Source organism: Suillus fuscotomentosus (assembly GCF_016647785.1).
Source record: "Suillus fuscotomentosus strain FC203 chromosome Unknown F5891scaffold_68, whole genome shotgun sequence".
Taxonomy (NCBI): Eukaryota; Fungi; Basidiomycota; class Agaricomycetes; order Boletales; family Suillaceae; genus Suillus; species Suillus fuscotomentosus.
The window spans coordinates 1-21,377 of NW_024539580.1; the positions used below are offsets into that span (position 1 = coordinate 1).

Consider the following 21,377-nt stretch of genomic DNA (forward strand, 5'->3'; position numbering starts at 1 on the left):
TCTGCACAATGGGATGCCTCACGTACAGCCCCTTCTTCATCGACTGTCACTCTTGGTCCTGTTACCATCACATTTGGGCACGACGATTGCGAGGGTAATGATTTCGATGAAGGCGTGTGCGACCAGGTTGAGGGACACGAGTTTGGCTGGGACAATGAAAGCCCTTCCCGACAGGTGCAGGTGGGGAAATTCCATGCCGAGTGGAGGCCAATCAGCAATGAAGAGTTCTATGCTTGGTGGCTGAACAGGAAGGAAATCGGTCTGGCCACCCAGTTGGGTGGAAGGAGAGGAAGAAATTCAAGTTCGTTATTCAATCAGCTATGGATGGCTGGGACTGATTAAAATTGCCAGGTCCGCACTCTCTACGGTCCTGTGCCACTAGGTGTCGCGAAGCACTGGCCGGTGCTTACAAGTTACGATATGCTCAGTGAATATGCGAAGAGTAAAGGCGGGCGACTACCCACCGAACCGGAGCTAAGGCTCTTCCTCGACACATATGAGGTTGGATTCGAGGGCGGCGCGAATGTAGGCATCAGAAACTGGCACCCCGTTCCGTAAGTCACTATGCATTCCCAATTATCATATTTCACACAATTGGTTACAAGAGCGACTACTGGTCTCGAGGCAAACGGCGGTCGTGGAAGCAATGGTGGTGTCTGGGAATGGACTTCGACGCCGTTCGATACCCACGATGGATTTTCACCCACGGAACACTTCCCAGGGTACTCAGTAGATTTCTTTGATGGGAAGCACCATGTTGTTGTAAGTCTTGGCCGTCCATCATCTTGCTGTCGATTGACACAATGGGTTATGCAGCTTGGAGCATCGTACGCTACGATCCGCGCCTTGCTGGGCGGCGGACGATTAGAAACTTTTATCAGCACAATTATCCATACCCGTGGGTCGGTGGGCGGATAGTATATGATGCGTGAGGATGAATATGCTGGTTCTTTGTAAAGCAATTCTGTAAGTAGACAATGTATTGTACATTTCTCGCCGACATTCGATATGTCGTTTCTGACTCGGAGATGGGCACATACTCAGTATATATATCAAGCCTGCCGTTAGAATGTCTACAACATCTCGCACGATGAGCTGACCGTTTTTCCACAACTTCGAAGGACCCTACAATTGCAGCTTTGAACTTCGTCCCTACCATTGATCATGTGCATGAGCGCTTGAGCTTGAAGCTTTCAACGATACACTTGGCTCGTATTACTAAGCGCGTGACCTGTTGACCCCTATATGCCAATGTTGCCCCTATCGACATAGGATATATAATATTGGACAGCACTTTCCGACCACCTTTGACAATAACCATAATGGCGACCTGCAGTGGATGTACATGCGCCAGCGAATGCCCGTGAGTACTGATTTCTTGTCGCTATCTCACACTTAAACTTTCTTACAGAGCTTGTGGCCCCTCAGGGACTGGCTGTGCTTGCCCAAAGAACCAATGTAACTGCCAGAAATGCGTCAACAGCGCACATTCAAAGAAGGTACAGTCATAATAATTCTGACGCTGGTCTTGTAATAACACTAACTGCTACTCGGTGCAGTGCTCTTGCGCTGGCACAGGGGAAAATTGTGAATGTTCTAAGCAGGGTGATGTGTGTGCTTGTGAGTCAAAGTGATGATTCCAATTAGGATGGAAGAGGCGACCGTCGTGGCCGTTCAAAGTATTGTACAATGTCGGTTGATATATTGCAAGAGAAACTGGAAACTTGATCATGGCTTCCGTGAAATAACATGCACAACGACATGTGGTGAGTGTCCCTATTAATTTGCAAGTATCTTCATCTTTCCAATGCTACACAAATTGCACACTACAACTCCCCGTTCTTTATAACTTTATGCTCTCCTGTCCGCACTGTGTAGCATTCGTGCTGTTATCTATATCCTGACACTGAGCTAGGCTCGCCCTGTTGCGCGTGATCTGATTCACTACCACATTCTTACCATCGTACGATCCTGTCAATGGTGTGGGCAAGCACGACCTAGTACTGACACGGTCTGTCACTGCAGTGCCAACCGCCTCGCGAGTTTAAAAATCAATGTCCTTATTTGTAGACCCTGTGTCTGGCATAGACCCAGGGTCTATACATGGGGGCTCACGCTTAACTATCGCGTATGACCTCGAGAGTTTGTCGTGACTCGGCAATGTCGCCATGGCCAAATTATTTCAATGATCATTCCCCCGCGCTATGTTTGTGTCTATTTAGTAATTCACTACTGAGCAACTTGAAGGTGCTACTACTACTACTACCACTACTAAATGTAAATATTAACAGCCTCGTAGACCAAACGCTCCTCATCAATGACCTAGCAGGACGCACTCTAGGTCATGCTGGACTTTCGCTTCGCAAGTTGTCAAGGTGTTTCACAGTTTCTGTATGTACATGCATTACCTTCTCAGGCTAGGGTCCGAATTTTCCGTAAAACAGTCAAAGTGAGTGACATTCTTATGAAGTCGTTGCCAGGGTTTTGATACGTGCTTGAGGAGAGGGTATAAGTACTAGTCCGTTGTCACTTACTTCTGAGTTCCTCCTGCACTTCCCTCTAGACTCACTATCAACTTCAACATTATGACCTCCGAGTCATGGACGTCGCTAGATTCTACTCCAGGCCGGCGCATTTTCTTTCGCCCCCTTGGAAGTTCAGAAAATGTCTTACACTGGACTGCCTCCAGAAACACCTCAGATACCGTGATGCACATACACCTTCGTACCGCACAAGCCAGCGATCAAGACGTTCATTCCCAATCGAATATCTTGCGTTCTTGGGTGTCTGTCAAAAAGCGCTTTCCCCTCGTCGCGGCTGAAGTGGAAGAACACGAGTTTGGCCCCCGCTTCATTATCCGTGAAGAAACAGTCATGAATCTTCGACCTGATGATGTCACATTCACGGAGGTCAATTCCTTTCACCATGCTGAATGTTTCGTAAACGACATTATGGATGGACCTCGGCGCCTTTCATCTCAGTTACTTACTCGTGCCTATATTTTGCGCCGAACAGATAAAAGTGACCATTTCCATGTCGTGGTTATGCTCGCCCACTGCATTACAGATGTAGCGAGCACGAGCACGGTGCTTAGGTCATTTTTTGACACACTGTCATCTCGGATTGAACCACCGTACATTCCTCTAGGCGAGAGAGTGCATAATTTTAAGGCTTTAGAGAGCAATCTGGGTTCTAGAGATCTTTCACTTGTCAAAAGACGGTGGAGGCGGGCTTTGGGTTATGCAATTGACTTGGTACGGATGTCTCGGTTCAAGGTCTTTAGTGTTCAGTTTGTAGTGCCTTACAGGAGAGCTAAAGCATTGAAGCAGGGCGGTCACACTCTCCCCGGAGACTTCAGGGAATCCACACCTCATACTTCCGCTAAAAAACGCGACCATGTTTCAGTGTTTTCGAGAGCAGTGTCGTCAACCATTCTCACCAATTGCCGCCGCTATGGTATTACCATGAACTCTGCGTATTATACCCTCTGCCAAGTTGCCATGGCACGCGTTTTATGTCGACGGTACCTCAGGGGCCAGATCTCGGAAGAAGAATGGGAGTACAGGAAGCGCCAGCCCATGTATATCCGCGGGCCGGTGAACTTACGCCCGTATCAAGATAAGGACTGGTTTGAGACGGGCGGCTCGGGTGATGTTGGCTTCGGCGCCGGCATCGTCCAGTATGTGCTTCCCTTCATGCCTCTTGGTAACATGTCTAGGGGAGACCCTCACAGGTTGGAACTTGTTGATGGGGCACCGGACTTCCCGGATCTCATGTCTTTCAACCGGTTTCTTCTCCGATGTGCTAATGTGAAGGCGCAAGCCCAGAAGCTGCTTGGGCACCCACGGTTGGTTGACATATGTAGTAATTCCACTATGAGAGGCTATTCGACTCCTTCCGGGAGGGACATCGCTTCGAAGCGGGTGCAGACGAGAGACAGTGTTCAGCCAGAGGACGGCGATAAAAGTGTATCCGTTCAGTCTTTGAACCCGATATACACACATGTGGGAGCCACTCTCGGCAATGTCAGTGACTCTCTTTGTATATATTCAAATGAACTAAACGTTACGATTCTAGATGGATCATATGTTGCCCACAGAATATCCTCTGCCTCCCGAGCACTACCTGTCACCGCTGCACAGCACGCCTCACGCCCATCGGGCCGGTTATGCGCCATGGTCACCGCAGGCTGCTGCTTTCGAGGACGCCAAAACACCGCGACTTTATGTTGAGTACTGGCGTGTCCATCAACACTCAACGCCTGCCAAGCTGTATCTTGGTGCGTCAACTGCGCGCCAGCAGCTGCAATATTTTGTCTTCTACGATCAGCACGTCTTTAGCGAAAAGATTGTCACGGAGTGGTTGAGTGAGTTGAAGGATGCGACGTTGTGGTATCTGGGCCAGCCCCATAGCAATGGAACGCCTTTACAGAGCAAGTTATAGTGCCACATTGCAATGTTGCAAAAATAATACAAGAAAAGTACAGGAATAGTTGAGTAGTCGTAGAATTACAAAAAACTAGTTTGTTACATGGAACATTAGAATCTAATCGTCCTCCTCATCCTCCTCGTCCCAGTCCACACTCTCCGCTATTGCATCACCTTCGCTGTAGAGCTTGTCCAGTCCAGTTAACTTTTCAAGGAATCCGGGCTCGTTAAATGCCTTCAAGAGCATATCGAAACCTTGTTCCTCGTAGGCTTTGAGAACCTGAGCCATGGGTGAGTATAGAGATGCGGAGAATGAGTGATGGCGCTCACTGTCTCACTGCAACCCGTGCACTTGTCGTATGCTGCACCTATGATCGGGAGGTTTCTGAACTGTGCCAAGAACCCACGCAATTGATGCGGGACAAGACCCAGAACACTGTCCGACGTGCTAGGGTCTGCAGCAGCGCCATTGGCTTGAGGAGGGGGCGGGGGTGCATGAAGCCTGCGAATGACATCAGGAACAGTGTCTTGGCGTACAATAAGACCTACCCATCGGGATGTTGTAGCAAAGAGACAAGGAGTTCGACCGCCGTAGAAGCTGCGATCGAGGCAAGGCCGGGTCTTGTCACGGTACACATTTGATCCAAAGTACGATCCGTCAAGGACTGTATGGAAAGATATGTGAGTGAGTGTCGGTATGGAGAGTTGAAAGGCAATACATCAGCAGGAGCGACAATATCGTTGCAGTAATAGCAACCCAGTCGATCGCCCGTCGTCGAAGACGCTCGAGCGCCATGACGCATAACAAGATACGTGTCAAACCCAAGAGCAGCGTTAAGGACTATCTGCGCGAGGGTTCAGTACGAGCAATATGCATAGGGTCTTGTGCCGTACCTTGCCCTTGGCGGCGCCCAAAACAGTGGGCAGCCAGCGGCTTTCTCTAGAATCCATTAAGAGGAATACAACATCGTGTTCGTCGAACAGCGTCTCTAGATGCCTGACGTCTTTCTTCGCTTGTTCAATGGACGCCGGAGGTATAGGGTGGCCTGGCATGGGTATAGATATATCATGGCCTGTTGCATTCTAATTTACAAGTCATCAGAGATCGTTAAAGACAAGCGATACGGGACTTACAATACCGGGGAAGATTTTCGTCAAGCGCTGGGCGGCGCAAGCAGCCTTGGGTTTACCGCCGTTGAGACAATCCTCGAATTCAAACAACGGTTGGCGGACGGGATTCGAAAATGATACACGCGCGGAATCAACAAAAGTAATCGTACGGACACCCCATCCCTAGTGATGGAAATCAGTCATGACTGTGGGTTTGAATCTATCGGTACAAACCATGAGGGTACGTGCAACGTAGCAGCCAAGTGTCCCTGCACCGAGAAGTAGGCATCTTGTCGATGCTACTTTATCGAGGTCTAGCGAAGGTAGAATGCGCCAGCGCATCAGCTTCAAGTTCAGGTCCACAGCTTGGTCAGCGAGCCTAAAAGCCCATCAGCAGTATTTACCATGAATCGCTGGACAACACATACCTCTTCGGATCCATCATGGGTGCCAGATCAGCGACTCGAGCACTGAGCTTGTTGGTTGTCGGATGGCGCTCCCATCCTATAGCACTAGGTTTCGTGGTTGGATCTCCTTCTCCGATGGAGACCACTCCAAACCGGCTCCTCCATGGTTTTCCAGCAGTGGGTCTTTCGCTATCTCTCCAGCAAAGAACTCGGACAGAAGATGTTTGCGATGGATACACCGCACGAAGGAAGGTGAGGAGGTTCCGAAGAGGCCAACCTGGGTTTTCAGGAAGAGCAGATGGATCTAAAAAGCCGATTACTCGCTGTGCAAAGGGAGTCAGCCTTGGCTCGTGAGACGGAATGCACCAATTACGTTCTCGGGAGCAACACCAGCAAAGAACTCTTCATATTGTTCTATCGACCCTACTTCGGTTATGCCGCCAATCTCCTTCACGAGAAAGAATGATCGAGTTGTCTTGAGGAGTGAGTCATAAATAGATTCCAACTGAAAGTGCTTGTAAGAACGCGAAATGCTCCTCGAAGAAGGACATACACCCTGGATCTCTTCATCCGCTTGCTTCCAGCCATTTTCTGAAATCTGCCAAGCTGGTTTGGACACGAACGCGGGGAAGGCGAACCAGTAGAAGTACTGATACTTCTTTAGATCAGCGAATGTTATTAGTAAGAACTGCGTGAGGAGAGACGTGTCTTTGGTTGTTATGATGCTGTCCCAGATCTTATTGAGACAAGTATTACCATTTGCTATCGGGCGCGTCAAGTCATGATCGCACCTTGGAAACGACGTCATTAATGAGTGCAGCCTTATCTGCAGCCTTAAAGTCCTCGATAGTATTGAAGTTCTTGAAGATGCCAGTGGTATGGACGGACATGGGTGACAACCTAGGATAGAGTCAGCACATCAGTTTCAACGCGCGTCCGATCGCGACATACTGAGGTGCCTTCTGGTAAGCGTCTTCCCCTACTGTGAGGTTACATCCAAGAGCGATATCGTGCCCTGTTTCGCGATCTCTGATTGATCGACCGACGGAATATGATCCATTCACGGTAATAGCATCTTCTGAGAGACGAAGGACATCTATCTTCATGCGAGTGAGCTCATGCCAAAAACCTGGCTGAACAAGTGATGCAAAGGGCGCAAACTGGACGACAGGCATGTCGTCGACCCGGGTAGTGATGGTAGTTGCAATGAGGCTTGATGCTGACTGACTTGACTCTCCATGTTCACAGGGACACACACCTACAAATGGTAAGCTCGGTCCATTAACTAGTACTAAAATAGTAAAACTTCACCGGTTAATCTCGATCAGCTCTCTCGGCCCATCAGAGGAAACTACAGTATGGAGAACTACCCGTCTATAGAAGAACTGACAGACTCAAGATTGTTATTAATACAATGCTATATGTCAAATCATCGTGCACTCGCGAACAAAGTCTGAGAGCAACGCAAACATTCACCTTTTCGCGTTGCGCTTGTCTTCGAGTTGATAAGCAGAAATATTGAAGAATTACATGAAAACCACCGACAGTATCAGTGTGCAAAGGAATCCAAGTATCATTTGCCGATCTCGTCTAGCTAGTGTCCATTGCATCACCGGTGGCGCCTACAAGTGTGATGTCTTCGTTAACAATCAAATCTCTTATATTTTCGCTCTTCCATGCCGTGGTCCCTCTTCTGAATGTGTAATGGCGTTCCTTCTCTACCCGCTCGTTGGGCTTGACAAAATTGCGAAGCATCTCCGTTTGCGTGGCAGTAATGATACATGCATCAACGTTGGACCCTGAGCCAAGGTCGTTGAAGATACCAGCTGACACAGCGGCAGACACTAGGGCCAAAGCTTCGTTGCGCTAGATGAGACTAGGATTGAACATCGGCCACATATAAGAGCGGTGAAACGTACCTCCATGTTTGGCTTCCAGCTGCTTTCAAAAACAGCCATAGCTGCCAAGCTTCCGGAGCCCATGGTCACGTAAGGCAACTTGTCTGTAGACCCATGTGGATGGATGGTGAAAAGATGTGGCCCAGTCGAATCAACTCCTCCAAGGACAAGAGCAGCTCCGACATGGCCCTGGTATCTACACATCGCATAAATAATAAGATATTGAATACTGAACACAGTTGGGCTCACTGGAAAAGGTATTGCTTCAACATAGTCATCACAGTGACCACTCTTGGCTTTCTCCCAGTGGACAGAGCATGGAGCTCCATATTTGATGATATCGACGCGGTGGTAAACTCGGTGTCTGCAGCAGTACCTGCACCACAGCACCGGATCGATTCTGTTATGTAGTGGATCTAGGGATGCATATTAGATTAAGCAGAATGGTATTGATCTCCAAGAGCGGACCTTTTCACAGTTCTTGTCTGCAATTATTTCGCCTTCTGTAGCACGCGTGTCGGCACCAAGGATAATGCCATCTTTGAAGAGACAGCCTACGATTGTGGTACCGGTGCTGGTAGCCTTTGGAAGGGGCATGCCCTTCTCCTGGAGGAAATTATTTCTATACGACTACTCAGACAATAGCTATATAAACAATATAATGTCTTGCTCACCTAACAGAGTTAGAAAAGTCGAATCCAGAAGAACTGAAGGCCGATTGTTGTGACATTGTGGAGGATAATCTTAAAGCTTGTAGACAAGCTTGCGCATTCGTGTTACGCGTCTGACTAGGACCCCTTGAACCTATTACCATATGTGAAAGTAATTGGCACCGCTGGGCAGCTCTAGCTGTGTCAGAGACTCAGAGGTTCCACATCTTGAACGTTCGAACCCTTCATCTCCCTAGTTCTTGTATCATTATCATCATTTTCAAGTCAACTATGGACGGCTGGAACAAATTTCAATCGAGTCTTTCCGGCCTAAACCTGGGGCAGTCCGCAAACAAGTTTGCAAAGGGCTTCAACTCCAGTGTTCAGGCAACCAGGGAGCGTTTAGGTCAAGTTGCCCCAGACGAAATCACGGAGTTGCCGCAAGGTAGGCTAGCTCTTTTATAATTTGGATACTGAATCCCAATATCTATTCCAGAGTACAAGGATTTGGAGGCTCGCGTGGACGCGTTGCGTCAGGCACACCTAGCACTTCTCAAGTTCGTGTACTTCGTTTGTGTATCAGCTCAGCCCTGATATCTCACCTCAATCAGAGTAACCAAGGCCTATGAGAATGAGTCGTATGACTACCCGACTCAAATTCAGGAGTCTATTACTGAACTCTCGACCACTATTGGCCATGGTATTACAAACTTCGCTGCTACAAACCTGAAGGGCACCAATCTTCCTACGCCCTCACCTGTTGCCCCGCAAGTTTCCCAACACAAGACTCTCCCTCATGCTCTCTGTCGCGCTGCGACTAACGCCGCCGCCGCCATGCAACGCACCCCTGCTGGTGATGAAGATAAACTCGGTAAAGCACTAACCGTGTACGCAGATGTTTTCGACAACATCGCATCAGCTCGCGTCGAGCAAGACGAATCGATTCAGGCCCAATACCTCCGCCCGTGGCAGACGACGCTTTCAACGTCTATTAACGTCGCAATGAAAGCACGCCAAGCCGTTCGCGTCAGCAGACTTGAGTTGGATGCCGCTAAGCAGACGTCATTGCTTTCACTAAGCTTTGGTCCTTCAAGTGCTTACACTTTTCTCATACAGTCTCAAAACTACGAGTCCTGCTAAGCAAGAGCAGGCAAGGCTTGATGTCGAGAACGCAGAGGATGACCTCGTTCAGAAGACTGAGGTTGCCATTACCCTCATGAAGACAGTTCTTGAGAATGTATGTCACAAGTATTCGCTTTTAAACACTTTGCCTTAATGTTTGTAGCCGGAACCTCTGAAGAATCTCAATGAACTTGTGAAAGCTCAGGTATGTGTCTTATGATAAGAAGGCCGCGAAGCTTACCCTTGGTTTGCAGCTGCTTTACTTTGCAGCAGCAGCTGAAGCTCTCTCTTCCGCACAAGGCGAAATTGAAGAGCTCAGTGTCGCCGCGGAGGGAGAATATAGGTAAATATTTCCCTCCCCTGTCAATGACATCGCTCATGTCTTGTTAGGAAGTCCCGCGACCACTGAATTACCCTTACATTAGATTCATGACATGTCGCATGTACATTCTCTTGTTAGGTAGTTTTATATTTAGCGCTACTGGTGTCCTTGTACGTCTCCGTATCGCAACACTATGCACAAACTGGCTTTGGACGTCATAATAGAGGTGTACTCGACTAATCAATGATTGAACTAGTCATTCAGACGGCGTCTAGACTTCCCCTTTTCCTGCCCCTTCTCCTAGTTCTTATTATTTACAAGCGTCCATGTGCATACAATTGATCAAGGTGTTTCTTGATGTACATTGGAGCTAACATAATCTTACTACGTTGCAAGTACATGCATCTCTTAACCTTGCAAACCACGAGCACGATGTCATCTAGCATTGAATTGGAGGCTATAGGCTATATATTGGTGCAAGATGAATAATGTCCAGCTGGCGGATTTCAAACTGTCATTACAGGTCCTTACTTCCTGTGCCGACTTCCTGATTGCTGTTACGCACCTGTAGTGTACCAAGCTTATCACACAGTACTTCCACGCTTCGTTGCTGTCTCCCGGTGTCAATCACGAGCTTTCTATGTATTTGACTCCCAGCTGGAATTCACCAGAGGACAAAGACGCGCGGTTGTCCATCACTCACATGGATCGGCAGCAAATCGAAAATACGGTGGTACTTCGACGTCGTCCCATCACCATCGAATGAAAACGGCAACACAACAATAAATCCATTGAAGAATGATTCTACAATGGCGGTGTATGAATTAGTCCCAGTTATACAATACAATTTCATAAATGTCAGATGGAGCAAATGACGCCTTCTCTCGTGTCTAATACCCCGATGGTCGTGTGCTCGACTTGGATGTATCGTAAGCACGAATGAGTTTTGCCTGATCTTGACGACCGTTCTCTGTCTGACTGAATGCAAATCCGCGGTTCCGGCGCATGCGCTGGACGGCGCGGACTTTTTTGATCGCTTTTTGGAATCTGACATGATAAGGGGTTAGCATCAACCAGCATATGCTATTTGAAGTGACACGCACTGTTCTTGACGCGGACGGTAGTCGGGAATGTTGTACTTTTGGAGCTCTTGAGCGATATGATATGGAAGAGGAATATATGTTCGTCGGTAGCTATATGAAAGGCGTCAGATAGTTACCCCGCTCAAGCGGGGGTGGACGTACTATTTCCAAATAAAGTCGCGGCTCAGGCAGACAACAGGAACAAGGATGAGGACAAAATAAAACACAGCATCAGTCCATAGACGAGGCACAAGTCCATAGTATTCGGTAGAGAATCCAATGGCAGGAGCAACAACGGCATATAAAGGAAGGAAGAGCATAGTGAAAACGAACGACCCAGGAATCGCTGAGGAAAAGATGTCGGTTGGATGATTGTTCATAGAGGAATATTTGCGCTCACCAGCAACAGTGTATTTTGTCCACAAACTAGAGTACGCATCAGTATACGAGGGTAAGACAAGAATAGGGACACGCACTCAGAAACCAAAGCGGCTTTGCCAAGGACAGTGAGGAGAACAGCCAGGTAAAGCATGGCACCCCAAAACCAATGCCCAGAGTCCAAACCCGTCGCTTGCTTCAAATCTCCCCAAAACAAAATCACAGTGAATGTGAATAAAATCTAGAAACGCCATCATCATCATCACTATCACTGAATTCTTTGTCGCTTTGGAATGAGACTCACGAGACTGTGATAGAGCGCATTGCCTACCCAGAGCCAGAATGCTGTCTTGGTAAAGAAGACGTTCTTCTGCCCGAGTGCATATAGTTGTGGGTATCGGTCTAGAATTCGGGCAGATACGAACTGATCAAACACGCCGATGACGAGAGGGGGAAGAACGGTAAAGATGACGTTATAAAATGATATCGTCCATGATTCGTAGGCAATCTGCCCCGAGAAGTTATTGAAGAAGGAATACTACAAGGTGATATTAGCTGGACATTTGCGAGTGAGCGGGCGGATGCGTACCCAAAACTGCGTCATGTAAAGCGTAATGTTCTTGTAAAACGAGTCTGGTCCTTAGTGATGAACATGCGTAAAACGGAGATAAACAAATATATACGTACAAAGGATGAGTTTCGACAGTCTCTGATAACTCCACGCGCCATGAACCAGCAATAACTTCTTGAGAAATCTAAACTGTGAAATTGCCACATCCGCAGACCGCGCAGCTTGTAGACCCTATACAGATCGCTTTGAATACAAATGCAATGTCGCACGCTAATGATCACATACCTCGACTCCAGAGATCCCCACGCCCACATGCGCTGCCTGGATCATGCTCACGTCATTTGCTCCGTCACCGATTGCCAAGAGAATGCTCTTCTGGTTCTTCTTGACAAGTTTGACGACAAGAGCTTTTTGAAGCGGAGATACTCTGCAACAGATGACTGCGCGACACATGAGCGCGAGCTCCAAAAACGACTTGGAAAGCTCTTTCTCAAGTGCGAAACCTAGGCTTTTGCCGTCTACAAAGGAAGGGCGTCAGAGGGTATGAATTGATTTCGTGCGCGCGCTGACCTATGACCAAAGCCAGATCTTCGAGCTCCCCCGTACTCCGCTGATTTTTGATCGCTGAAAGTCGCTTCTGGATAAAATCCGCAGTGTCACGCGAGTTGTCTTCGTTCACAATGACCTGTAGAGGTAGAATATTAGCACTAGAATATCTTCGCCGCATGCCCAACCTACCAAGTTCATAGACTCTGAGATCAACCGACAAGACATGCCGATATTGATCGCTGTCTCTTGTCTGTCACCCGTAAGCACCCAAATCTACGTACCACATCAGCATTGTAGACATAGATATCATGATGAAATGTCTGTGACAAACGCACCTTGATCCCGGCCATTTGTAACGTATGTATCGTATCTGGTACGCCGTCCTGGAGCTTATCCTCGATAGCTGTTGCCCCGAGCAAAAACATATCCTTCTCGATCAACTCCGCCGCACTGTCGAGGGCATCTGCGCGGCCGTTGATCGTTGCAGCTGCTTGCTCGTATATGGAGGCCCACTGCCGGTATTCGGCCTCTGGGACGTCGCGGTATGCGATGCAAAGAGTGCGTAGGCCTTCAGTCGCGTAGTCCTGTGATTTGATTAGGTGAGCACAATGAACATTGGTAATACTGAAGGGGAAAGCAACAAACTTCAAGATGAATAAGCGTTTTCTCAGTGTACTGTTGCGCCTTGGCAAGACGCTCGAGGATGACGGTGTCTGCACCCTTGCAGAAAAGCTTGATTGAACCGCTGGGCGTGCGCACAATCGTCGACATACGTTTGCGCGTCGAGTTGAACTCGCATACGTTGAGAATCTCGTACTCGGCAGGAGCGTTGTTGATTGAAAGAAAGACAGAACGGGGTTTGCGAGTCTGCGGAAGGGTGAGTAAGCAGTGTGATTAAAGGGATGCAGGGGTGTAGAGAAGGGGTTAGAAGAAATGTGTAAAACAGTATTTAACAAGGAATGAGCGACCTACATGGAACTGATACCCCATCATCTCCGCCCCTGCCACTAACGCCGCCTCATCCGGACTACTGGCCTGATAATGCATCTTCCCATCTCTCACCTCCGGTATCACCGTATGGCACACCGCCAATAACACCATGAATTCTCTAGCCACATCCCGCTCTCTGTTCTCAATCGCCTCCGTACCGACTGGCTTCCCTGCGTCCCCATGCAATAGCCCCCGCAACTCCTCAAACGTTCTTGTACCCTCCCCCTCCTCCCCACCCTCCTCCGCCACGTCCGCATACGGAATCCCTGCAACTGAGCATTTCTTAAACTCCATCTCGTTCCTCGTTAGCGTTCCCGTTTTATCGCTAAACACAAATTCGATTTGTCCGAGCTCTTCAACCAGCGAGCTTGTGCGGCAGAGCGCAGGCGTGTCGGAGGGCGCGTAGTACATGTCCAGATCGGCGTTGATGAGCTGGGCCTGTTGGAATTTGACGACTTCCATGGTAACGATGAGTGAAATGGGGATGAGGTTATTGTAGAGGATGATAAAGGTGAGAATGTCTGGAGAGATTGAATGAGTAAGGGAGAGTAGGTAGAAAAAATAAATATGCTTGACCTTCGATGAATGCTTTTGCTGATCAAATGCGATCAGTCGGCGATCAGGGTAAGCTTCTCGGTAAGTTGTACTCACCTTTCCCGGTGAATGTGCTTGGCTCTGCTAAATACCATTGCTGGCCGGACAAGAACCACTACAAAAGGTCTGTCAGCCCCGATCTCTGGTGAAGTAGAGAGAACAAACACACTGTGTTGATGCTGGCGCCAATCGTACTCCCGAGTGAAAGGGCAAGGAGGAAGACGAAGAGGAAGATGATATGAGTGTTGACCTGGCGCTCGACTGCCGTACGTTTGATTGGCGCCGCGCTGTACCCGAGTTTAGTATTGCAGAACATCACATAAAATTTCTGCGGACTAAAGCTCGAACAAGGTTGAGCCGCTTACGTTGCATTTCGCATGAGCTTCGTCTCATGACCTGTGAACACTACGATCCCATATACCCACGGTGTATTCCTCAACTGTGCGCCCCTCAACAATATCTGATCAGGGCCCAACGATACAGTCTTCGGTACATTCATATCGCTCAACAGTTCCAATGTTCCCTCATATGTGTACAATGAGTTATTTGGCTGTTCTGACCGCAATGTACCATGCAAAGCGCCTGCGAGGGATGGGGAGGTGAGCGAGTAGGTTTGTGGGGAAGCTTGTTTGATTTTGAGGTTGGTCTCGCTGGAGAGCGTATGTTAGGGAAAGAAGGAAAATATAAGGAGGAACGCACCCGTCAAGATTAGAAGTCTCTATGTAACATAATCCCTCGGGCTCACTCGAGGATATGAGTACCAGGTCGGCCGGCATAAATTGATCTGACTCCACACGCACGATGTCGCCTACACGTAGGTCTTTCCATTTCCGTGCGGCGAAAGTGTTTCCGGAGAGGGCCTTACCAAGTCGTGCGTTGAGCTCGGAGTCAGATTGGTGTCGTTTCTGAGGTGAGGTAAGAACGGGTCAATGATTGGAGGAATAACGTACAAGGTCTTCCTGAACTTCTTTGAATGCGGAAGCGAGGAGGACCACGGCCAAGGGCGCAATGGTAGTATACTGGTTCGTGGGGGATACACCTGGAATCTGTTGAATGCATGCTGTGAACAAAAAGAATAAATTGGCGTATTTCGAGAATTGTTCTACGAGAATGATGCATCAGTGAGTGTTTCGTGGTGTACGGGATACCAGACGGGACAGACCAGTAAGAAACTTGGGAAGAAATGAGACCATGTTGTACTTGCTCGTTGAAACAAAGTTTGAGCAATAGTCGACATTCATAAGTGCGTTATTAAGGGTGATTACACGCTCGGCAGTGAGTTCCTTGTCCCTCTGCCAGGGCCATTTCCACTTTCTGCGTCGCTTGAGCGGGCGCATGGGTATCGAGGGCTCTGCCGGGAAGGAAGGGGCAGGTGAGAACGCGGGGGATAGAGAGTCGTCGTCAAATGCCCAGCCTTGTGGTTGTCCGTTAGGTGTTGTTGCAAGAGAGGTAGAAGATGTCCCTATGCCAGCTGGGGGTGCAGCTGATCGAGCGAGAGGAAGACCGCTCTCCTGGGACTGCATTGGTCTTTGAGCAGAGTACATAGTAAAGTTAGAATGAGAAGCGTCGTCGTCATCATCGTCAAAGAAGGGATCCATAAGATTTGGTTGTGGAGGATAACCAGACGGTGTAATATTATTAGTAGTAGAATCTGAATGGATGTATGGGTTGTTGGAGTCTCGCTGCCTGTATCCGGACGTTGCTGGATTGGCAGTATTAACCAACGCTGAAAACGATTCGTCGCTATTCATTGTAGAACGGAGAGGGTGTAAAGTTTAATCCTAACCGCAGTCGGTACCCGACGTGTCTGGGGCAACCAACCCGTCCAAACACAGCTAAACCAACAGATTACCAAGGCGATATAGTGTAGTGGTTATCACTCGGGATTTTGACATACAAATCTTCCCGAAACCCAGGTTCGAACCCTGGTATCGCCTCTGTTTTTTCATTCCTTAAGAAATAACAGGCACAGCAGGGTTAGAAACATTTGAGATAAGTTTTAATGTTATCCATAATGCAAAGAACATTTTTGAAATTTAAACTAACATATATATGGGCACACAACTTCAAATTTTGTCAGTGGTTTGTTCAACATCCAAAATATACAGCTTTGGCAGCTATTTTTGCACCAACCATACATCACTGAAAATAAGAAATATTGTCAGATTTTGAGCATGTGCTTGAATTTCAAGTTTTATTATGATGTTCAACTTGGGACAATTACTTGAAGTTTGGTCCATGGTCGATATGTTAAGTTGTATCAAACAATTAGACCTGGCCGAAAATATCAAGTTCACAGCAGCAACAAAATGTGATGACAAAACTTGAAGTTTTGTCTTCAGATTAAATATATTGCCCAATTACTGCCCGCCCATTGCCTGCTCACCTGCCTGCAAAAATGCAAGAGATTAAATAAATATTTTCATATTGAAAGCTATAACAATCACTGCATTCCAGGCCTGTCTCTACGCCACATGTTTACATGTGGCTATATTGAGAAAACACATGTCAATGAACCATCTGTACAATTGTCATCAGCAAGGTCAGGTATAACTTCATATACTTTTTGTCAACCAATCTACCCTCAGATATGTCTCCAGTGCTTCAACACCTACATGTCCACCTGCATCCAGTCACCATCCACATGCCTCGGCTCATTCGGCAGATTCGCAATAAGCTTATTTTAGTCTACCTTAGGTATCATGATGTACATACAGGTGAATGGACACAATGTTACCGTTTGAAGCTTTAGAGTTGCAAGTCGGAAAATTTCCAAGTCCCCATCACCCCTCTGCCCTACCATCAACTACATACAGTTGAACTTCATGCCTATACTCAATGTCCGGAAAGCAAGCAAAGAAGAATAAGGTGAGCTACTTACTGTACATCATGGAATGACTGTCAGCTCACTATTTATCCTAGTATGACAGTGAGAGATGCCTTGTTGCATGTACATGTGGGGAGTGTGTCAGTGAATGTGGCACGAAAGGCAAGAAGATACTGAAGTATGATGAACACAAGCACTGTCTGAAGGAAGAAAAGGCCAAAAAGTCGAAACCGGTGTAGGACTTATAGTCCTTGTGGCCTCATAAAGGCTATTTTTGTGTTGTCCCATAGGTCCTTGCGTTGCGTGCACTAACACTAATGTGGCGCGGATCTTTTCTGCTATCGGCCAATGGCTGCGGCTCATGCGTGTGTATCTAAGAAGTAAAGTACGACAGTTTCGGAAACGCTTGGGCGCTCGCGTGGCTTTCGCCTATTTCGCTAAAGGCCATGTGGTTTGCGCTTAGCTCGCTTAACCTCGATTTGGAAACTCGCGTGGTTTTCATGTATATTTCGAGCGGCGACTCAAACAACGTCACCCATTGGGAATGTTGCGCAACAACATTGGTAACTGTATGTGTACATGGCATTAAATAATGTGTTTGAGCAGGGGGACAACAGGATTTGAGTGTTTTGCCTACTGCAATTATTAGTAGTGACTGTATATGTACATAAATGGAACAACATATGATACAATTACAGACAGGGAGATAACAAATGTGGTGACAGGAGATAAGATTCAAATAAAAAAAGGAGACAAAGACAATGTAGACTCAAAAACCAGAGAATGTGATGACAGGAAAATGGGGAAATGGGAGAACAGGAGACAGGAGATGGGAGACTGAGAGAACAGAGACGGGAGACAGGAGATGGGAGATGGGAGACGGGAGACGGGAGACGGGAGACGGGAGACGGGAGACGGGAGACGGGAGACGGGAGACGGGAGACGGGAGACGGGAGACGGGAGACGGGAGACAGGAGACGGGAGATGGGAGACGGGAGACGGGAGATGGGAGACGGGAGACGGGAGACGGGAGACAGGAGACAGGAGTAGGAAGTAGGGAGTAGGGAGTAGGGAGTAGGGATTAGCATGGGTATACCCCATGGTAACATTTTTTCCAATCACATATATTACCATTTGAAGGCACATGTACAACTTCAAAATTTTATACTGATCCATCACTCCTATGGTAATCAATTTGGAGGTATATTCCCAGGGGTACAGGGGTCTTCAGATCCAAACCCCTACCCCTACCCTCAAGGGTTTCCCATACCCCTGCTGATCCCTAGATGGGAAGCAGGGAAAAATGGGAAAACAAATACATTCAATGATACTGTTACATATTTTGTATTTTTATATTGGTCAAAATCCTGCTCAAAGAACATAGCACTGACTGATTGTATGTAGTACTATGTACTTTTATGTGGTGTGATAGATTGTACTTTGAGTTTTTTTGAAAAGCTGCTCATAAATATATTTCAAAATCATTCAAAATGCACAATTTATTAGGATGCAGCCTGAGGCCAGGAAGCCAAAGGAGGGCGTAGCCCTCCTTGGCTTCCTGTGACGAAGGAACAACACTCATTTTTCTCCCCTGAAGGAGCGCGTAGCGCTCCTTCGATTTGTGCCGAAGGCACAACGGGCGTGAGCTCGTTGGGCCATAACGGCTTTTACTTGGCTCTGTTGCGCGTCCATATCCTGTCCTATCCATGCCCTCCGCTGGTCTATTGGTGCATATTTCACTTATTTTGGAATAGACTGGCCATATTTCCGACGCTAATTCATTTATATCGCTATTACTTTCATCATGGACCCTTATTACCTACAGCCACTACCTACTCGGCTCCGAATAGCACTTTGGCGCATCCTCATATATACTTGTACTTACGAATTTCATGTATCTTCTTTTTTTTACCTCCCATAGAATCTATCATCCACTGGCACACATTACCGTCTGAATCTCAAGTCAAAAACTTTGTATCAACTGCCGCGCATATCCATCGGCCTTTCGTGTTATCCCATCTGTTCTTCATTTCAGTGTGCTTTGCGCTACTTATGAATCCATCGTTCTCGTCACTTCACCGCTCAGCCGCTTCGTCATAACACTTCGCGGCACCTGCATATCTTTTCCACATGGCCGTGCTTTATTGCACGTTAACGTGTTATGCACTCAAATAGATCTGTTAGGCAGAGCCCTAAGAGGGGCATCATCTGCTAACGTTCATGATGTAACCGGAAGGGTCCGGTGTAGCAACTGAGACTGGCGACATTGAGTCAGCAGATATCAGAGACGTGCGTGTCACGTGACTTCTAAGATGGATGTCTTCGAAGTCACTGACATTCTCAAAGTAAGGACTGTCTTGTCCGAACAAAGAGTAGTCGATTGAGGTGGACTTAGGCGCAATGAGCACCTAAGAAAAGATACTAGAGACTGAAGTTGAGGGGGCTTCAGAGGGAAGTATGTTCGAGGGAAGATTGAGTAGATTCAAGTTAGGGAATCTAGTACAAAGGTGACCGACTACTTATACTAAGTGGAAAGGGTTAAGGGCAAGGCTACCATACAGTAGGTAAGGGCAAAGGGGAAACAGAAAGGGTATAGGTACGATGGCAGCATAGCCTGATTAGTGATGGGAGGTCGAATGCGGAAAGAGACCAAGAAATGTTGGAATGAACCAACGGTAAGAGATACAATGCGCAGCACACACGAGTCAGATAAGAGATAAAGGAAGATAAGGAAAGCCACATTGGTGGCACGAGTCAGAATGAGTCATAGCCCGAAGGCACATGTGCACGTTGGTGCGATAGGAGGGAGATGAGGGACGGAAGCGGTCCCAAGGATCCGGTCAATGGATAGTCGGTAAAGGAGTATGAGCCGGAGGTAGGCGAGGACGAGGATGAAGGGAAAAATGATAAGGGGGCAAGTAGCCGATGTTACTTGTAACATAATGTATCTTCGGCCACTCAACCTCACTTTGCGCCGCATCAATGGCGGCTCACTCACGCTTGCATCGCATTCACGTCCCATCCATTCTCAACCACCCTTATTAGTTTCAGTGATTTCCCTCCACTTTTTACATAGAGGAATCGTTCTCAGTAGCAATCCCCTTGGGCCGAATCATATACTCACGTCCAGAGGTCTATTTGAGTTTTATCCCACTTCACCCTTTCTTCCCCTTTCACCCCTTCTCATCTAGCTATCATTCCTCGCACACACCGGTTCCATGAGCGCATGCAAAGGTGATGAAGATAGTCGCAGGTCCATCTGGTAGTAGCATGGCGATGCAAACAGACATTCCACAACTTGGCAAGTGTCCCCCTCTTTCAAAATGTGTAAGATATGTTCTAAAATATATCAATCAATGTTGTAGTACTGACACAGTCCCAAAAACACCAAGAACTACTCATCGGGACACCTGCAGTACCTCTGTTGCTGCCACTCTCATCACCTACTGGAATTTTCCAGCCTCATGATCATCCCACATCAGTGGCAACTTCTGATCCTCTGATGGGCCTTGCAGACACTAATGCAGATTTATTTGACATGCTCACATCCAGAATGCCTTCACCAGTCAGTGAAATGGACGTCTCTGTTGCTAGCTTTGACTTTGCATCTGAAATGGACATTGACGAGATCCAGTCAAGTACAGGTGATAATTTACAGCAAGACCAACTTCTCGAGACCGAGGATATGTTTCTCAATAACATGGAGATGCCTGATGGTCATCAGTTTTCTGATATGCCTCTGCTTTTAGATGACTTCTCAGATGCAGAGGATGAGGATAGTGGCCCTTAACATACGAGTGAGCCACTAGTAGGGCCTACATTGTTGCTTGGTCTCCTTGATAGAGCTTCCCACCCTCAAATACCAGCGAAGACATGCTCGCACCTGCAGCAGCAGTTCCTGGCAGTGATGAAATGTGACATGAGGATACTACCACAATCACAAACGACACACCAGTTGATTGTCCATCTTGACAGGCTTGCAAGGTCCTTGACAACGCTTCACCCTACTGGTTCTGGAAGATTATATTACTTCTAGTGCCATGGTTGAACCTCCATTATCACCTTCCGCATCGCACTAATAATCTCATTTTAAAAGTGCTTGCTGTCATATTCTATGGGCTCGGTGTTTTCAGAGTACAAGATAAACCCGAACAAACTCTCAAAACCATCTACATGAGACTCGAGCTTAGTGACCAGTTCCACATTCATCCACTATGTCCAAGCTGTTGTCGTGTCTTTCCTCCAGACTCCGACTCCACCACATGTTATTCAGATTGTGGTGTATTTTTATTTTGAGGAGTTATAGCATCATCATCTGAAACTGTTGTTCCATCAGATGAAAATACTGCTATGCCATCCCTGCCCAATTCATCAACACCAGCACCTACTTCTGGTCCCAAAACTCGCTCTTCTGCCCCTTTTAAATGCAAACCTAAGCTACAATGTGCCC

The 21,377-nt window shown here is 47.5% G+C and overlaps 8 protein-coding genes and 1 non-coding gene across 9 annotated transcripts; 5 read left to right on the forward strand and 4 right to left on the reverse strand.

Moving 5' to 3' along the window:
* The first annotated feature begins 234 nt into the window (after positions 1–234).
* F5891DRAFT_672891 (C-type lectin protein) lies at positions 235–1,081 on the forward strand. The gene is made up of 4 exons (XM_041372733.1): positions 235–301; positions 352–554; positions 606–762; positions 817–1,081. The coding sequence occupies exons 2-4, from the start codon at positions 421–423 to the stop codon at positions 916–918; spliced, it is 393 nt and encodes a 130-aa protein (XP_041220819.1). The 5' UTR covers positions 235–301; positions 352–420; the 3' UTR covers positions 919–1,081.
* A 241-nt stretch (positions 1,082–1,322) lies between these two features.
* On the forward strand, positions 1,323–1,717 carry F5891DRAFT_1151648 (uncharacterized protein; the record flags this gene model as incomplete). Its single annotated transcript, XM_041365151.1, has 3 exons — positions 1,323–1,363; positions 1,412–1,499; positions 1,560–1,717. The coding sequence occupies 3 exons, from the start codon at positions 1,323–1,325 to the stop codon at positions 1,632–1,634; spliced, it is 204 nt and encodes a 67-aa protein (XP_041220820.1). The 3' UTR covers positions 1,635–1,717.
* A 569-nt stretch (positions 1,718–2,286) lies between these two features.
* Positions 2,287–4,443, forward strand: F5891DRAFT_1151652 (uncharacterized protein; the record flags this gene model as incomplete). The annotated part of the gene is made up of 4 exons (XM_041365152.1): positions 2,287–2,449; positions 2,501–3,275; positions 3,330–4,025; positions 4,078–4,443. The coding sequence occupies exons 2-4, from the start codon at positions 2,586–2,588 to the stop codon at positions 4,441–4,443; spliced, it is 1,752 nt and encodes a 583-aa protein (XP_041220821.1). The 5' UTR covers positions 2,287–2,449; positions 2,501–2,585.
* On the reverse strand, positions 4,079–7,119 carry F5891DRAFT_1252345 (uncharacterized protein; the record flags this gene model as incomplete). Its single annotated transcript, XM_041369911.1, has 12 exons — positions 4,079–4,707; positions 4,758–4,929; positions 4,977–5,092; positions 5,147–5,272; positions 5,322–5,510; positions 5,562–5,720; positions 5,772–5,916; positions 5,966–6,267; positions 6,318–6,458; positions 6,498–6,680; positions 6,736–6,844; positions 6,896–7,119. 12 exons carry the CDS (start codon positions 7,117–7,119, stop codon positions 4,546–4,548), a joined length of 2,028 nt encoding a protein of 675 aa, XP_041220822.1. The 3' UTR covers positions 4,079–4,545.
* A 157-nt stretch (positions 7,120–7,276) lies between these two features.
* On the reverse strand, positions 7,277–8,577 carry F5891DRAFT_1151657 (nucleophile aminohydrolase). The gene is made up of 5 exons (XM_041365153.1): positions 8,517–8,577; positions 8,311–8,464; positions 8,092–8,258; positions 7,864–8,038; positions 7,277–7,810 (listed from the first exon to the last, which is right to left on the reverse strand). Exons 1-5 carry the CDS (start codon positions 8,570–8,572, stop codon positions 7,535–7,537), a joined length of 828 nt encoding a protein of 275 aa, XP_041220823.1. The 5' UTR covers positions 8,573–8,577; the 3' UTR covers positions 7,277–7,534.
* A 120-nt stretch (positions 8,578–8,697) lies between these two features.
* Positions 8,698–10,349, forward strand: F5891DRAFT_1059287 (BAR domain-containing family protein). Its single transcript, XM_041362827.1, has 7 exons — positions 8,698–8,937; positions 8,989–9,049; positions 9,104–9,553; positions 9,609–9,729; positions 9,778–9,819; positions 9,869–9,957; positions 10,005–10,349. The coding sequence occupies exons 1-7, from the start codon at positions 8,784–8,786 to the stop codon at positions 10,021–10,023; spliced, it is 936 nt and encodes a 311-aa protein (XP_041220824.1). The 5' UTR covers positions 8,698–8,783; the 3' UTR covers positions 10,024–10,349.
* Positions 10,350–10,700: 351 nt separating this feature from the next.
* On the reverse strand, positions 10,701–15,912 carry F5891DRAFT_1281226 (Ca-transporting ATPase). Its single transcript, XM_041370457.1, has 20 exons — positions 15,263–15,912; positions 15,051–15,202; positions 14,800–15,005; positions 14,466–14,750; positions 14,270–14,387; positions 14,158–14,215; positions 14,083–14,100; positions 13,489–14,027; positions 13,162–13,383; positions 12,852–13,100; positions 12,706–12,789; positions 12,538–12,652; positions 12,253–12,485; positions 12,084–12,198; positions 11,986–12,029; positions 11,701–11,934; positions 11,495–11,637; positions 11,181–11,444; positions 11,040–11,129; positions 10,701–10,983 (listed from the first exon to the last, which is right to left on the reverse strand). Exons 1-20 carry the CDS (start codon positions 15,849–15,851, stop codon positions 10,827–10,829), a joined length of 3,915 nt encoding a protein of 1,304 aa, XP_041220825.1. The 5' UTR covers positions 15,852–15,912; the 3' UTR covers positions 10,701–10,826.
* A 43-nt stretch (positions 15,913–15,955) lies between these two features.
* Positions 15,956–16,037, forward strand: F5891DRAFT_t102. The gene has a single exon. It is a non-coding gene; the product is annotated as a tRNA-Gln (tRNA).
* Positions 16,038–17,662: 1,625 nt separating this feature from the next.
* Positions 17,663–18,028, reverse strand: F5891DRAFT_1194304 (uncharacterized protein; the record flags this gene model as incomplete). Its single annotated transcript, XM_041367906.1, has 1 exon — positions 17,663–18,028. The coding sequence occupies one exon, from the start codon at positions 18,026–18,028 to the stop codon at positions 17,663–17,665; it is 366 nt and encodes a 121-aa protein (XP_041220826.1).
* Positions 18,029–21,377: the final 3,349 nt, after the last annotated feature.

What these genes read in the sequence shown, in the direction of transcription:
- F5891DRAFT_1151657 (XM_041365153.1), bottom strand. Translation starts at nt 8,572, where the DNA reads ATGTCACAACAATCGGCCTTCAGTTCTTCTGGATTCGACTTTTCTAAC. An exon ending in GACTTTTCTAACTCTGTTAG is followed by an intron (nt 8,465 to 8,516) that starts GTGAGCAAGACA and finishes GTAGTCGTATAG; the next exon opens with AAATAATTTCCTCCAGGAGA. An exon ending in GCTGGAAGCCAAACATGGAG is followed by an intron (nt 7,811 to 7,863) that starts GTACGTTTCACC and finishes AGTCTCATCTAG; the next exon opens with CGCAACGAAGCTTTGGCCCT.
- F5891DRAFT_1059287 (XM_041362827.1), top strand. Translation starts at nt 8,784, where the DNA reads ATGGACGGCTGGAACAAATTTCAATCGAGTCTTTCCGGCCTAAACCTG. An exon ending in AATCACGGAGTTGCCGCAAG is followed by an intron (nt 8,938 to 8,988) that starts GTAGGCTAGCTC and finishes TATCTATTCCAG; the next exon opens with AGTACAAGGATTTGGAGGCT. An exon ending in GCACACCTAGCACTTCTCAA is followed by an intron (nt 9,050 to 9,103) that starts GTTCGTGTACTT and finishes CACCTCAATCAG; the next exon opens with AGTAACCAAGGCCTATGAGA.
- F5891DRAFT_1281226 (XM_041370457.1), bottom strand. Translation starts at nt 15,851, where the DNA reads ATGAATAGCGACGAATCGTTTTCAGCGTTGGTTAATACTGCCAATCCA. An exon ending in TTGGCGCCAGCATCAACACA is followed by an intron (nt 14,216 to 14,269) that starts GTGTGTTTGTTC and finishes GACCTTTTGTAG; the next exon opens with TGGTTCTTGTCCGGCCAGCA. An exon ending in AGATCTGGCTTTGGTCATAG is followed by an intron (nt 12,486 to 12,537) that starts GTCAGCGCGCGC and finishes CTTCCTTTGTAG; the next exon opens with ACGGCAAAAGCCTAGGTTTC.
- F5891DRAFT_672891 (XM_041372733.1), top strand. Translation starts at nt 421, where the DNA reads ATGCTCAGTGAATATGCGAAGAGTAAAGGCGGGCGACTACCCACCGAA. An exon ending in AGAAACTGGCACCCCGTTCC is followed by an intron (nt 555 to 605) that starts GTAAGTCACTAT and finishes ATTGGTTACAAG; the next exon opens with AGCGACTACTGGTCTCGAGG. An exon ending in ATGGGAAGCACCATGTTGTT is followed by an intron (nt 763 to 816) that starts GTAAGTCTTGGC and finishes TGGGTTATGCAG; the next exon opens with CTTGGAGCATCGTACGCTAC.